Source organism: Leptonychotes weddellii, chromosome 3 (assembly GCF_054177405.1).
Source record: "Leptonychotes weddellii isolate Sample4059 chromosome 3, ASM5417740v2, whole genome shotgun sequence".
Lineage (NCBI taxonomy): Eukaryota > Metazoa > Chordata > Mammalia > Carnivora > Phocidae > Leptonychotes > Leptonychotes weddellii.
The window spans coordinates 120,110,425-120,124,830 of NC_138371.1; the positions used below are offsets into that span (position 1 = coordinate 120,110,425).

The 14,406-nt window shown below is 35.5% G+C and overlaps 1 protein-coding gene across 4 annotated transcripts in view; it reads left to right on the forward strand.

The window, feature by feature from the left end:
- INTS6 (integrator complex subunit 6) overlaps nt 1–14,406 on the forward strand; it is a 106,701-nt gene that overhangs the window by 47,624 nt on the left and 44,671 nt on the right. For all 4 annotated transcript variants that reach the window (XM_081814900.1, XM_006745846.3, XM_081814901.1 and 1 more), the window contains one exon: nt 11,988–12,171. In XM_081814900.1, the coding sequence (XP_081671026.1) occupies nt 11,988–12,171 (184 nt within the window). The remainder of the gene's footprint in view (nt 1–11,987; nt 12,172–14,406) is intronic.

The window sequence follows — 14,406 nt, forward strand, 5'->3', positions numbered from 1 at the left end:
TTGAGCCACCCAGGCGTCCCACCATTTTTTATTTTTAAAGTTTCTTTATCAACATGCTTTAAATTAAACATCTGATCTAATACTTTACAATTTATTACAGTTTTAATGTTGGATTTTTTATACTTTGAGATATTATTAACAATTTATAATTTGGGATATTAACAATTGTGAGTAGTTATACGTTATTGTACATCTTTTGAGAAAAATACTCTTTTCTGGTTGTGTGTGTGTATTTGAAACTTAGTTTTTACAAAAAATTATGCGTCATATATTAAGTACTTTGTTACCATTTTGAGCATGTTATATCATCACTTTAATAATAGAGGTAGAGAAAGTGTCAGGGCCTAGGACATAGCATATTCTATATTTTTTTGTCTATAATTGTTTTTGGTATCAGTCCCTTGCTTTTTGCTTTCATTAACCTGTTTCTTCCTCTCATTTCTATTCCTTTTGCCATCAGTCACCCTGGTGCTTTTCTTAAACTATTAGTTCCTTAAGTTGTCTTGGTGTTTTTCAGCCTGTCATACCATGGCAGTAATGATTCTAAAGCACACCACTTGAGCGTGTTATTCTATTGTTAAAAATGTTTCATTGCTTTCCATCGTTCACTAGATTCCTTAGCGCCCTTTACAACTTAGCCAGTCACCTTATTTATCCATACATCATTTATTCATTTAGCCATATTTATTGAGTTTCTTCTGTGAACCAGACACTGTGCTAGGCTCTAAGGATCAAATGGTGAGTAAAAACAAACAGGAGCTCTGCCGCCATTAGTCTAGTTGAGAAGACAAACGTTAATAAAAATATCACATAGATAAAAATAAATTGCAATTATCATATATCCTGCAGAAGGAGGAATATCTGCTATAAGAGCTTACAATAAGGGCACACTAGATCTAGTCAAGGAGGTCAGGGAAAGCTAAGATCTGAAGAAATGAGTAAGATTTACTACACAAAAAGTGGGAAAGATGATCATATCAGGCAGAGGGACTGTGCAAAGACTCTATTCCCAAAGGGAGTATTTTTTTTTTTTAAGATTTATTTATTTATTTGACAGAAAGTACAAAAGCAGGGAGAGGGGCAGAAGGAGAGGGAGAAGCGTGCTCCCCGCTGGGGCTCGATCCCAGGACCCCGAGATCATGACCTGGGCAAAAAGCAGACATTTAACTGACTGAGCCACCCAGGTGCCCCCCAAAGGGAGTATGTTTTGAGAACAAGACTAGAAAAAAGCTAATGTGACTTAGTGCATAAAAGAAAAGGGATCATTGTATAAAATGGAAAAGAAGGTTGGCTTGACCATGTAAAGGTCTTGAAGCAATGCCAAGTAATGTTGTTATTAATATAAAAGCAATAGGAGGTCATCCAAGGGTTTTATTTGGAGATATTGGGTGGAGGAGGGGAAGACAAATGGATGTTGGAAGACCAGTTAGGCATTGTTGCATTAGTTCTGCCAATAGCTTGACCAAGGAGCTTGGTGATGGTAGAAGAGATAGAAGTAGTCATTTTAAGAGATATTTGTAAGGTTAAATCAACCAAATTTGCTGACATACATTATATTACATTTGGGAGTGTGATAAGGAAGAGGGAGAATGACTTCTTGCAATACTGGAGAGATTATGGTACCATTCACTGAGCTAGGAAATGTTGAAAGAGTATCATTTTAGGTGGAGGAAAATCATGACTTCAGTTTTGAATGTTGAGTTTAAGGTACCTTTGAGCCATTCAAGGGAAATGTCAAGTAGGTAGAAGAATATTTGGTGCTCAGAAGAAAGATCTAGGCTGGACATACAAAAATGTTTCATATTATCTGAGTATAGATAGTAAAAGAAGCTGTGGGCAGTGGTTGAGGGTTTAAAATATAGATTGGCCAAGGCTTAAAACTAAGCCTTGAGGATCTGTAGCAGTTAATGGTATTGAAGGTTGAGTCTGGGTTGTGAGTGAGGGTAGAAGACTGAACAGCCAGAGAAGAGGAGGAAAACCATGAGAATATGCCAGTGTGAAAGCCAAAGGAGGAGTGTCTTTCTAAAGAATGGTAAATACTTTTGAATGCTGCTGGGAAGCTAACTGTGAAAAATCTCCACTAGATTTAATGGCACCATTATCTATTTCTGTGTAACACATCATCATAAATCTTAGAGGCTTGAAACCATTTTATTGTTTCTCAAGATTCTGTGGGTTGACTTCATTCAGCTGGGTGCTTAACTGGGGCTGGAACATTGAAGATGGCCTTTTTTATAAGTCTGGGGCTTTGGTGCTCACTGTTGCCTGGGCGCTTTGGTGCTTGTCCCTGTGGCTTCTATCTCCATATGATGTCTCATCAGTCAGTGGTCAAGTTCAAGTTTCTTCATGAGGCGGCTGGCTCCCAAGGGGGTGATAGTGAAGCTGTGAGGCCTATTAAGACTTAGGCCTGGAACACTTCTCTTACTTGTCATTTACCACAGTGACCAAAAAAAGATCATGGGTGACTTCATGTGGGAATTGTTTTAATGGACTGAAAAGACTAGGGAATGACGAGTAGATGAAGAAAAAATTCCTTATCATTCTTTTATATTTTCTCTAAACTTGACCCAAAATAGGCTACTAATTTCCTGAACACTTCTGGTTTTTTCCCTCATAATCTCTCTTTTCCTGAATGTTGTTCCTCTATCTCCCCCATATTAAAACCTTGCCCATTCTTTTTTTTTTTTTTTTTTTTTTTAAGATTTATTTATTTGAGAGAGAGAGAGAAGGGAGTGCACAAGCAGGGAGGGGGCAGACGGAAAAGGAGAGGGGAGGCAGACTCCCCACTGAGCAGAGTCCAAAATGGGGCTCAGTTTCTCTCATGACCCTGAGATCATGTCTCTCTCAGTGTCTCTCATGACCCTGAGCCAAAACGAAGAGTCTGATGCTTATAACCGACTGAGCCACCCAGGCGCCCCTAAAACCTTACCCATTCTTAAAGGCTTTCTTAAAATCTTCAGTTTTTCTCCTTTGTACTTTACTCTCCAGCAGCTTTGAATTTTAATTTAGTTTTTCATCCTAGTATTTGTTTTATTTCTTGCCTCCTGTATTTTTGATTATGATCTTCACTCTGCACATGCCACCCCCCAATCTGCAAAGGTTCTAGATTCTTAGTAAACTTTTCATTTTCCTAACTTACTCAGATGCTGCTTTTCCGTGAACCTTCCCTGGTTCATCCCCCAGATAATCACTTATTCTATTCCTTCTCTAGTCATACGTACTGTTACTTTGTACATATCATAAGATATTACAGTTATTTATTTACACGTTCTTGAAGATAGGACATTACAGTGTCTTTTTTTTTTTTTTTTAAAGATTTTATTTATTTATTTGACAGAGAGAGACACAGCGAGAGAGGGAACACAAGCAGGGGGAGTGGGAGAGGGAGAAGCAGGCTCCCCACTGAGCAGGGAGCCCGATGCGGGACTCGATCCCAGGACCCTGGGATCATGACCTGAGCCGAAGGCAGCCGCTTAACTGACTGAGCCACCCAGGCGCCCGGACATTACAGTGTCTTATGTGTTGCCTTTCATTAAGTGGTTTCTGAGTTATAGCTTGATTTGTGATTTCCATTCTTATTTTTTTAAAAAGGCCTCACCTGATAACAATTAAAAATTAGAAACTAATAATGACCTAAGTACTTCTTTGATACTGTGCCAAGTTCATTGGTACTAGGCCAGTGTATTAACTATAAAGAAAAGTGATGGTTAGGTGTATGAGATAAAAAATTTTGCAAGAAATAATATATGGTTATGTTCTTTGTATCCTAAATAAGGCAAGAATTTGGGGGTTATATTCTGTAGTAGGCCTCAGTGGAAGTATGTCCGTATGTAAATTCTCGTTATGACTATTGTACACTGAGCTAGGCCAAGTACTTGTTATGCCTTCAGCATATGGAATGGTTGTTTCGCCACCCCCTAACCTGGGTGTCAGGTTTGCAGCTCATGTCTTTGTGTCCTCTATGTAGGTGCATACAAGGGTCATAGAGATTAAGTACATACATTGTAAGAGAGTAATCCTCCCAGCTCTTGAAGGTAAGACTACCTGGTTTTGTGACCCACCCACAAACATTACCATAGAATCCATGTTTGTGTGTTTGCATCCACATCTGTATGTGTGTTTGCGGGGAGTGCAGGTCTTATTGGCAGGACTGAGAGGTGCTCTGACTGCAGCTCTTACTCTGCCGCTCTTACTCTTGTACTTTTCTTCGGCTGTGGGAATGGGAAGGACCTCATTTATTTCATTTGACAAATACTATGGTCGGGGGTGGGGCACAGAAAAGAATAAGATCCTTCTTCCTGCCCTCTCTCAAACTGGTGGGATAGGTAAATAGGTGCCAGGTGTAAATAGGTCATGAAAACAGAAGGTGGGAAGTATGATTATTAAAGGACTTACTATTTGAATTACTTCTGTAATAGAACCGGTTGGCAGAACATCCAAGTGCAAGGGAAACCTCGTAAGTGTTGGTACAGATCAGTCAGTCTTGACTGTCATGGTTGGCTCTGGTGTGGCCATCATTTAGGGAGGAGCCAGTTAGGTTGTGTACCAGGAGAAATCTGCTTAGTTCCTGAATTAAAGATGTTTTAAAAATAAATTCCTTTTTTCTTTTTTTTTTTTTTTTTACTATTTGCTGACTTTTATTTTTTGCATTCTGCAGGTCTAAAAAATAAGTAGTAATGTGTAAGAATTTTGGTCATCTAAGGTTTTATAATAGTTTCTCTTAAAGTGAGCTACCTAGAACATCTCAAATATTATTTGGCTTGGTATAGTCCTTATTAAATCTTGACAGAATGCCATGCTTTAGTAGGTGCTCAGTGAATAACAGAATAATTAAAATTTAAGTTGAGCCTTAGTCCATTCTTAGCACAGTCGCAACTAATTAGGATTTGAACCGTAATCAAAAACAAAGCAGTTGAATGAAGGAGAAATTGCACTTTTATAATATAAAGTTTGAGCAAGCCTAATGATAGACTATCACAAACCTAATTTGCCATTTACTTTTTATACGTATGGAGAAATAAATTTTATTCTTTTTTAATAAGAAGTTCAGGAAAGACTCAAAGGTGAAAAGGCAGTAAGATAGATCTCCAAAAGAAAGAAGGAAAAATAGGACAGTTTTCCTGAATTTAAGTTGGAGTTACATTTCCTTTTCTGTCAACTACCAAGATAATTACAAAGAATGTCTGGAATGGTGATATCAATGAAATGAATCATTTAAAATAATTTGGAGGGGCACCTGGTGGCTCAGTTGAGCATCCGACTCTTGTTTCAGCTTAGGTCATGAATCTTGGGGTGGTGGGATCAAGCCCCGAGTTAGACGCTGCGCTCAGTGTGGAGTCTGGTGGAGATTATCTCCCTCACCCTGTCCCTCTGCTCCTCCCCCTGTTCACACTCTTCTCTCTAAAATAAATAAAATCTTAAAAAAAAATACAATAAAATTAAATAATATAGAAAACTTCAATTGTATACAAGTAAAAAGAAAACTTTGTTAGTATAAACAATAATTTTCTTTGCTTATTAATAAGTCCATTAGACTGAAGTTTTGCCAAGTATCGTCTTATGAAGACCCTAATAAAGACCAATAATGTCATGATTATGGGAAAATTATTGTATTATTGAATTGCATATGATTTAGCCAGTTCTTAAAATTTGCAGTCCTTACATGGTCTAAACTTGATTATATAGCAGGGATTATTTGAGTATATATCCTCCAAACCTATATCTTCTGACATGGAATCTTATATTAACAACTTATCTCTAAAATGGGGATAATAATAGTACCTATCCTGTTGGTTTATTAAATATATGAAAAGCTCATAGAATTGTGCTTGGCACATAGTAAGTGCTCAATATCCTAGCTATTATTCTTGCTTATTTTTATTATTGTTATTACTCATGTACTTGGGAATTAGGAGAGAACAGCAGGAGGGAGAAAATATATTACTACCTCTTTACATTGGATAAAGAAGTAACTAGGGGGAAAGCATAGGATGTTTTATAAAACAATCTAAATTATTTGTAAAATATACTAATTAACTGGCTTAAAAATCACTAGATTTTTTTTTTTTTAAGATTTTATTTATTTATTTGAGAGAGAGAGAATGAGAGAGAGCACATGAGAGGGGGGAGGGCCAGAGGGAGAAGCAGACTCCCTGCCGAGCAGGGAGCCTGATGTGGGACTCGATCCAGGGACTCCAGGATCATGACCTGAGCCGAAGGCAGTCGCTTAACCAACTGAGCCACCCAGGCGCCCAAAAATCACTAGATTTTTAAAGGGATGATTTAAAATTTTTTATAAAAGTCATTATTTTCATAATTAAAGTTTTCTTTTTTCCATTTAATAAATTAGTTTTTTTATATGGTTATCTCAATACTTGATTTTTAAAAATGTAGATGATGGTTTCAGTAGTGATTAGGCAGTATAATGAAGTGGTTAAGAGCACAGAATCAAGGGCCAGACCAGCTGGGTTTGAATTCTGTCTCCTTACTATTTACTGTGTACTTTTCAGAAAGTTATTGGAATTCTTTGTGCCTCTGTTTTTATCATTTGTAAATAGGAGTGTATGGTGCTTGTCTCATTTGTTTATTTTTGTGGGTTAAATGAATTAATATATAATATATAATATAATGAATTAATATATGTATATATATTATATATATGTGAACTATATATATGGTTTAGAACAATGCCGTATAGTAGTAACTACTATGTAAGTGTTGTTAATGACTAATTTTTTTAGCATCATCAGTTTAGATACTTAACTTTTGAATACTCTTGTACTAAAGTTTCTTGCAATTAAGTTTTATAAAACTATTTTCCTGCCAAGTGTTCAGAAATAAGCCAGTAAATATCTTCATAGCCAGTATTGTTGTTTTCTGGTTAGCTTATCCTCCAACACACCTCTAAAAAAAATTCCTTTAGGAACATGATCCCTTTCCTTTGAGCTCTTTGAGTGGTAGGACCACATTTTATTATGCATCTTTAAATACCCAGGACCTAAACATGCCTAATATTTGGTAGGTGAATAAAAAATGATGACTGAAAGGAGCATGCATAATTTTCAGGGAGTATTCTGCCCTCTTGCAGTATATTTTAATAGCTGATCAAGGAGAACTCTTTGTTGGAGTCCTTAAAAATGTGTGACCTTTGGGGTTTGTGATTATAATCTAATCTACTTTATAAAGTTGAGGCATGTATGAAGTTTTCTTGTCTTTGATTTTGTATAAAACATAATAGTTAACTACTTGAATGAACACTTTATTTGCTTTTGACAGTTATCTTCATATTAACATATTCAGATATTCTGGATAAGAATAAATGATACAAAATTTCTACATATTTGCCAAGTTTTGTTCTTTTTTGTTGTAGATTTTTAAAAATTTAGTAAATGAAATGGAACACTGCAGATCATTAAGCTGTAGTTTCCTTTGTTCCCCTACTCAATGTTAACTTTCTTCCCTCTTCCCCACCCCACCCCATCCTGAATTCGGTCTATAGCTTTTTAGTTCATTTTTCTCACTTTTACTACATGTACATGTTATACATATATAAAACTAGATTAAGTAAATGTTTAACAGTGCATACAGATGCTTTTTTCCATGTATGTCATTTTGCATCTCGGCTTTCTTTTCATCTGATACTGTTTTGATTCACAAATAGACTCACACTTGTAGTGTCCCCCAGTATAAGAAAAAAGGTGATATTCTAGAACAGTGGAGAAAGAATGTTTTTTTCAATAGTATGTCAATTGGGTATCCATTTGAGAAAAAAATCTACCTCCACTTCTAGCTCATAGAACAGACTCAATTTCAGGTTTAAATATAAGTGGTAAAATACTAAAACTTTTAGAAGAAATTTTCATGATCTTTGAGGGCACAAAAAGTACTAACCATGGAAGAAAAAATATATTAAGATAAATTCACTTTATCAAAAGATACCACTAAAATAGTAAAAGAGGTCACAAAGTGGGAAAAGACATTTGCAGTACATATATCTAACAAGGGACTCTTCCAGAATATATTACTAATTTTTCAAATCAATAAAAAAAGGTAACTCAATTTTTTAAAAAGTAGGCAGATGACTTAACAGGCACTTCACACAAGAGCACTTTTGCTCCTCAGTGTATACCAACAGAAATGTGTATTTAGGTTTTTCATAAAGACATGCCATAATTTCCTAGTTGTACTAGTCATACTAGAAAGAAACTAGAAACAACCCAAATGCTTATCAACAAAAAAATAAACTGCAGTACATATTCTATCTCTGTTCCTTTGTCCATCTCTCTCTCTCCCTCTCTTGCTGTTTTTTACACTCACATGCTATATGGCAATGGAAATGAATGATCTACACTTAAATATGCAACAGTATGAATCTCAACCCTGTAATATTGAATGGAAGAAGCCATAAGCCAAAGAGAACATATTCTGTAATTCCATTTATGTAAAGTTCAAAATCAGGAAAAACTGATCAGTTGGAGAGGGATAATGACTGGAGGGGCATAAATTAGTAAGTTTCTGTTTCTTGATAAAAATGCTAATTACACAAGGACATTCATCTTGTGAAAATTCATCAAGCTGTACATTTATGATTTATGTTCTTTTATGTATGCATGCATGAATTGTATGTTATATTCAAAAAATACTGTTTTGAAATCTATCCATGTTGGATCTTAGAAGTTGAGTTTATTCATTTCAACTCTGATTTATAAAGAGACCACAGTTTATTTATTGATTCCCTTATTGGACTTCTAGGTTGTTTCCTGTTTTCCTGTTTCAAATAATGCTGTAGACAGTATTCTTTTACATGGTTTCTTGTAAACATATGTGAGAGTTTCTTTAAGATGTATAACTAGAGGGGCGCCTGGGTGGCTCAGTTGGTTAAGCGACTGCCTTCGGCTCAGGTCATGATCCTGGAGTCCCTGGATCGAGTCCCGCATCGGGCTCCCTGCTCTGCAGGGAGTCTGCTTCTCCCTCTGACCCTTCCCCCTCTCATGTGCTCTCTCTCATTCTCTCTCTCTCAAATAAATAAATAAAATCTTTAAAAAAAAAAAAAAAAGATGTATAACTAGAGATGGCATTACTGGGTCCTAGTGTATGCTAATCTTCAGCTTATCAGATATTATCAAATTGTTTTCTAAAATGATTTTATGTAAGAATGATGGAAAGTTTCCATTGCTATATACACACACACGTCACCACTTTTGTCAACCCTTAAAATTTTGCTAGTGTGATGGGTGCAAAATGATATATCCCTAATATTTTAATTTGTATTGTCTGGCCATATGGATTTCCTTAGCTATTTTTTCTTCCATTTTTCTCTTTCGGGAATTACCTATTTGTATTTTTGCACATTTTTCCTATGGTTAATTTTATATTTATTTCTTGATTTATGTGCAGTTTGTCTTGATTCTCAAAGTCCATATATTCAGAAAAACTTCCATTTGTGACTTTAACATGCTGCTAGAATTTCAGTTGTAGACTTTAGATTTGGAGTAATTGAACCTTCTTAAGAATATTTTTCTTTCAGGCTCTTTATCTTTTTCCTGTCCCTGTTTGCCTACCATTGCTCCTTCCAATATTACTAGCACATTTCAGCTATAGGGGATTTTTTTTCCTCTTCTGTTGATGAGAGGGGGTAGTAGTGATATGGGGAGGGGGAAATGATAAATAGAAAAATAAATAAAAATTTGACAAGTTTATAAAAATGATATGACTATGTATAAAATTTGCTTGTGACCATTCTTGGTTGTTTTGTTTATTTTACTTGAAATACTTTCCAGATCTGGCATTCCACAAAGGCCAGCTATTTTGTTGTATATTGTCTCCCTTGTAGATGCTTATCATTATCTGATTTTGTGTGTGTGTGTGTGTGTGTGTCTGTGTCTGTAAGTGGAAAAGAGAGAGAAATTATTATCTGATTAGTTGTGTGTGTATGTGTATACAGTTTGGGGTCGGTCTTTGTCCTATCCACTGCTTATATATGAGGTCTATGCAGTGCTGTTATCCAGTGGGTTCTTGAGACAGTTCCATGTATTGATTATATCCCAAAGTAACTATTTTAACAGTTCAAAACCCTCTTCCTTTTTTTTGTGATCTTAGAACATGACCAAACACTTGGTAGTTGTGCTTCCCAGGTACAGAGGTGGCGGGGCTGGAGTAAAGGAGATGATGGAGACAGTGTTTTCCTCTTTATCTTCTGGCAGGGTGTGGTAATATTAGCAAAGGGCTTGGAGTTCCTGAACTGTTTTCCAAGTGTCACGGAGCCTTTGAGGTTAGAGAACCTTCCTCACAGAACATCCTGGCCCAGATTTCTTCAACATTCCATCCTTACTGCCTGTCCTGACTTCTGCCTTAAGCAGGATCAGTGCCAGAGGAAAAGCTCGTGACCCCGGCCATGGTCACAAAACCTTGGCTGATTTCGATCTTGCAGCATATTCTCTTGGCATGAATCTCTCAGAGAGGTGCCAGTTTAGCAGAGCTTCACTAGGAGTTCTCTTCCGAGAGTAGAATCTGATTTTTTTTTAAATTGTTTAATGTAACTCATAAAGAAACTTGAGTCTTAAGTCAGTGTGGAATGACTAATCCCTAATTTATCAAGTGCAGAAATCTTTGAGGTGAGAAATAGAAAGGTCATAAGCAATACAATTATGTTTGCTATATGACCAAAGCAGTATAAACTTTGGCAATTAATTTGGAAGTGATGATTTTAAAGTATTTTCTGTACCTTAGAGAAAACTCTAAATAAATCCCTGAATATGGTAATCCTGGGCTTTATTCTTATTTTTAAGAATTGTACAAATGATGAAGATTTTTGTTTTCCTGGGCACCATGTCATTATCACACTTAAAATATTAATAATTCCAGTAACATATATTCCATATTTTCTCAAAAAATCTTTGCTTTTGATTTCTTTGTCTCTTATTCTGTAATGTTCCACCAACACTCCCCACTCCCCACTCTTTGCTTTTTCATGCCATTGATTTATTGGAGAAGCCAGGTCATCCGCCCTGTAGGATGTCCCACTTGCTGGATTTGACTTACTGCTTCTTGTGGTGGTATTTAACTTGATCCTGTGTCCCCTGTGTCTAGGCAGCTAGAACAAAAGGCTTGATGAGCTTCAGTTCAACCTTTCCTTCCCTTTCCCCTTTTCTTTCCTTTCAGTGCTATACACCTGCTGTTGCATCACTTCTTCATACACATTCTTTCTGGTTGTCCCCATTTAGTTATGCTAAGATTTGTGTGTGGATTCTCTTGGTCCTCTGTTACTTGCTTGGTGCAGAGGTGCCCGTTAGAATCATTTCAGTGTCTTCTAAGATTCTTAAGAATCCAAGATTCTAATTTAGCAGGTCTGATGGGTTCGGGGAATAACATCTATTAAAAAACACATGGAAAAATAAAAAGCCCTCTACCTTTACTCAGATGTGGTAAGAATCATTATCTTTAATATATTTAATATATAATTAGAGTGACAAAATTTACTTTTATGCAGATGCTTTGGGAATATATGTTTTGTCAAAAAATGAAGCCTAATTAAAATTATTAACTGGAGATGTTTGAGGCTGCTGTGATGTAACAGAAAAAGTACTGACTTGGACCCAGGAGGCCAAATCACTTTTTCTCTCTGAGACACTTTTTTAATGTAGAAAATAGGAATAATAAGATATTTATTATAGGCTTATTTTAATGATTAAATGAAATGATTTATTTGGAAGCAGTCCAGCACCTGGTGCTTAGTTGAATGGAAACCTAAAAAGCATTACAATAATAGATGTTTTTCAGTCGAGGTCTTTAGAGTAAAAGCTTAAGAAAATTGAAGTAACAACCTCTCAGGTGCTTATTTTAGCTGTATCTTCATAAGCGTTTGTTTTTGAGCTTGTTTTTTGAGTGATAGGAGACTGATGATATATAGTTTTAATATATGTGTAATTAATGTGGCCTTTTGGGAAAAACAGCATGTGGAATCTTATTTTTTCCCCCCTTATTTTCAGCTCCATTTACCTCTTAATTCTCCTTTGCCTGGAAGTGAATTGACCAAGGAACCTTTTCGTTGGGATCAGAGACTCTTTGCACTAGTGTTGCGGTTGCCTGGCACCATGTCAGTAGAATCAGAACAGTTGACAGGTGTGCCTTTAGATGACTCTGCGATCACACCAATGTGTGAAGTGACAGGCGGTAAGTTTCTTTGCTGGCAGTAATTCAGTGACTTAAGGCAGAGTTTATCCGAATGTTCTAAAATGTACATTTCAAACACTTCATGTTTGTTTTTGTTCAACAAGTTAATGTTAGGAATTAGTAGACATATATGGTTTTAAAACTACATCAATGAACATCTATGATCTGATTTGAGTGGATTTAATACTATTGGATCTGAAATGAGTGGTATTTCTTTCTACCCATATAGAAAGTGCTGGTATTTGAAATTGTTAAACTTCTGCCTTATCTATAAAGATTACCAATGGTTCATGTATGCAGTAAAATTATTTTCTCTGAAAAATGAACAGAATTTTGAAAATCATCCCATTAACTGTGTAATGATTAATTCCTTGGTTAAGCACAATTTTCCCTAGAGGCAAAAAGGAAGCTAGAATAGTAGGTTAGAGGAACAGGTAGTGAGGTCTTATCCAGCTAGTTCAGGTAGTCACTATGTTAAGTGAACAATAAGGATACTCTTGAAAGAGAATATATAAATAGACTCAGAACTTCTGTAATGTAGAATTGGTCAGCAGATGGTTAAATTCATACGGATATGTATTGTCTACTGTGTACCAAGCACTGTTCCATGCTTTAAGACTGCAGTAGTGAATATGACAGGCAATGGTATTCTTGCTTTCATGGAGCATTTTAGTTTTTACCTAAGGAATTTACTTTAGTACTCACCTAAGACTCTACTAAAATGTCCAAATCTGGCATACCACTATTTCACTTGTGTCAGGGGCCCATGGCCTTAGTGTCTAGACACAGTCTCTATTGAGACTCCATGATAGCCAGCCGTGTAACTTAAAGGAAAATCTAAGGTTTAATTAAATTTCAGGTGCCTTTCTTCTAAAATTCTCAGAAAGGGTACCCTACACAGGTATGTGAAGTAACTAAGTTAGGAAGTTATTTTTCACATTATTAAATGTTCCTATTTATAGAAGTACTTTCTGGTGAACTCTTGTAATTCCTTCACAGTTTAATTTATTAAAAAAAGGTATATACATACATTTTTAAGGGGAAAAGCTATCTATCTAAATTTGAAAATTCACTGTTAACAATTCCTTGTGCATGGATGATATTTTTCAATGACAGTCCTCATTGTTTCTGTGGGTAGATTGACATTTGTATTCAGAAAATTTTAGTTTTCAGCCTTGGACTGGCCCACTTGCTTAAATTCTGATTTTTTTTTTTTTTTTTTTTAGCTCTAGGGTTTTTAATTAACAGATTGAAGGCCTTGAAGTTGTAATTTATTTACGCTCTTGCCTTGGAAATTTTTTATTATACATTACTTAGTTTGAACTCAGAATTTTATTATACATTACTTTGAACTCAGGATTGATAAAGTTATGGGACTATATGTACTATAACTTTTGTCTTCTAGGATCAGGAATATTCAGAGTGTGAAATGAAGTGAGTGGTATAATCAGAGAGTTGCAGTGAACCTGAGACATCATGTAGTGGTTAATATCCTTGCCTTTAGGCAGTAATGTACTAAAGCTATTTTGTTTATTCTTGGAAAGGAACATCTCCAGAGGAGAAGATTCTGAAGTCACCCTTGGTAATATCTTTCAATGACCCAGAAACTTTGGTCAAGAAATTAGGAAGCTCCCTCAGTACACATCCTGAATCTCTCCTGATGTAGTGGCTTATTTGCCTCTTTTCTTGCTCTTGCTATCGGAATAATGAGAAGCTATTCAAATGCCACTCACCTTTTCATAGATCTGAATAATATGTGTTCTTTTTTATTATTTTAAAAGAGTGTTTACTAAAGAAAGTTTTGAGGATAAAACACTAGAAAAATAGAACAGAAAAGCTAATATCCATTGGTATTGCACTATCCAAATATGTAATCACTACTAACAATTCATGTGCATTTTTTAACTTAATGATAAGAGTAGTGTGTGTACATTTATTTTTCCCATTATAGAATAATTCATGTTCACTAAGGAAAAGTTGGAAAAAAATGTGCCTGTGTTGCCAAAATCATTAATATGTTTTCTATATATACTCTAAAAAAGTTGTATAATTGTAATTGTAAGCATTTTTCTTTCATCATCAGGTAATTAATGAGTATCCACTCTATGTAACTGTTTTTGATGCTGGGAATGTAGCAGGAACAATAAACAAAGGTTACTTTTTGGACTTTGTGACAGATAAAATCATAAAATGAATAAATAATAGTATTTTAGAGAGTGCTACTTACTGTGAAGA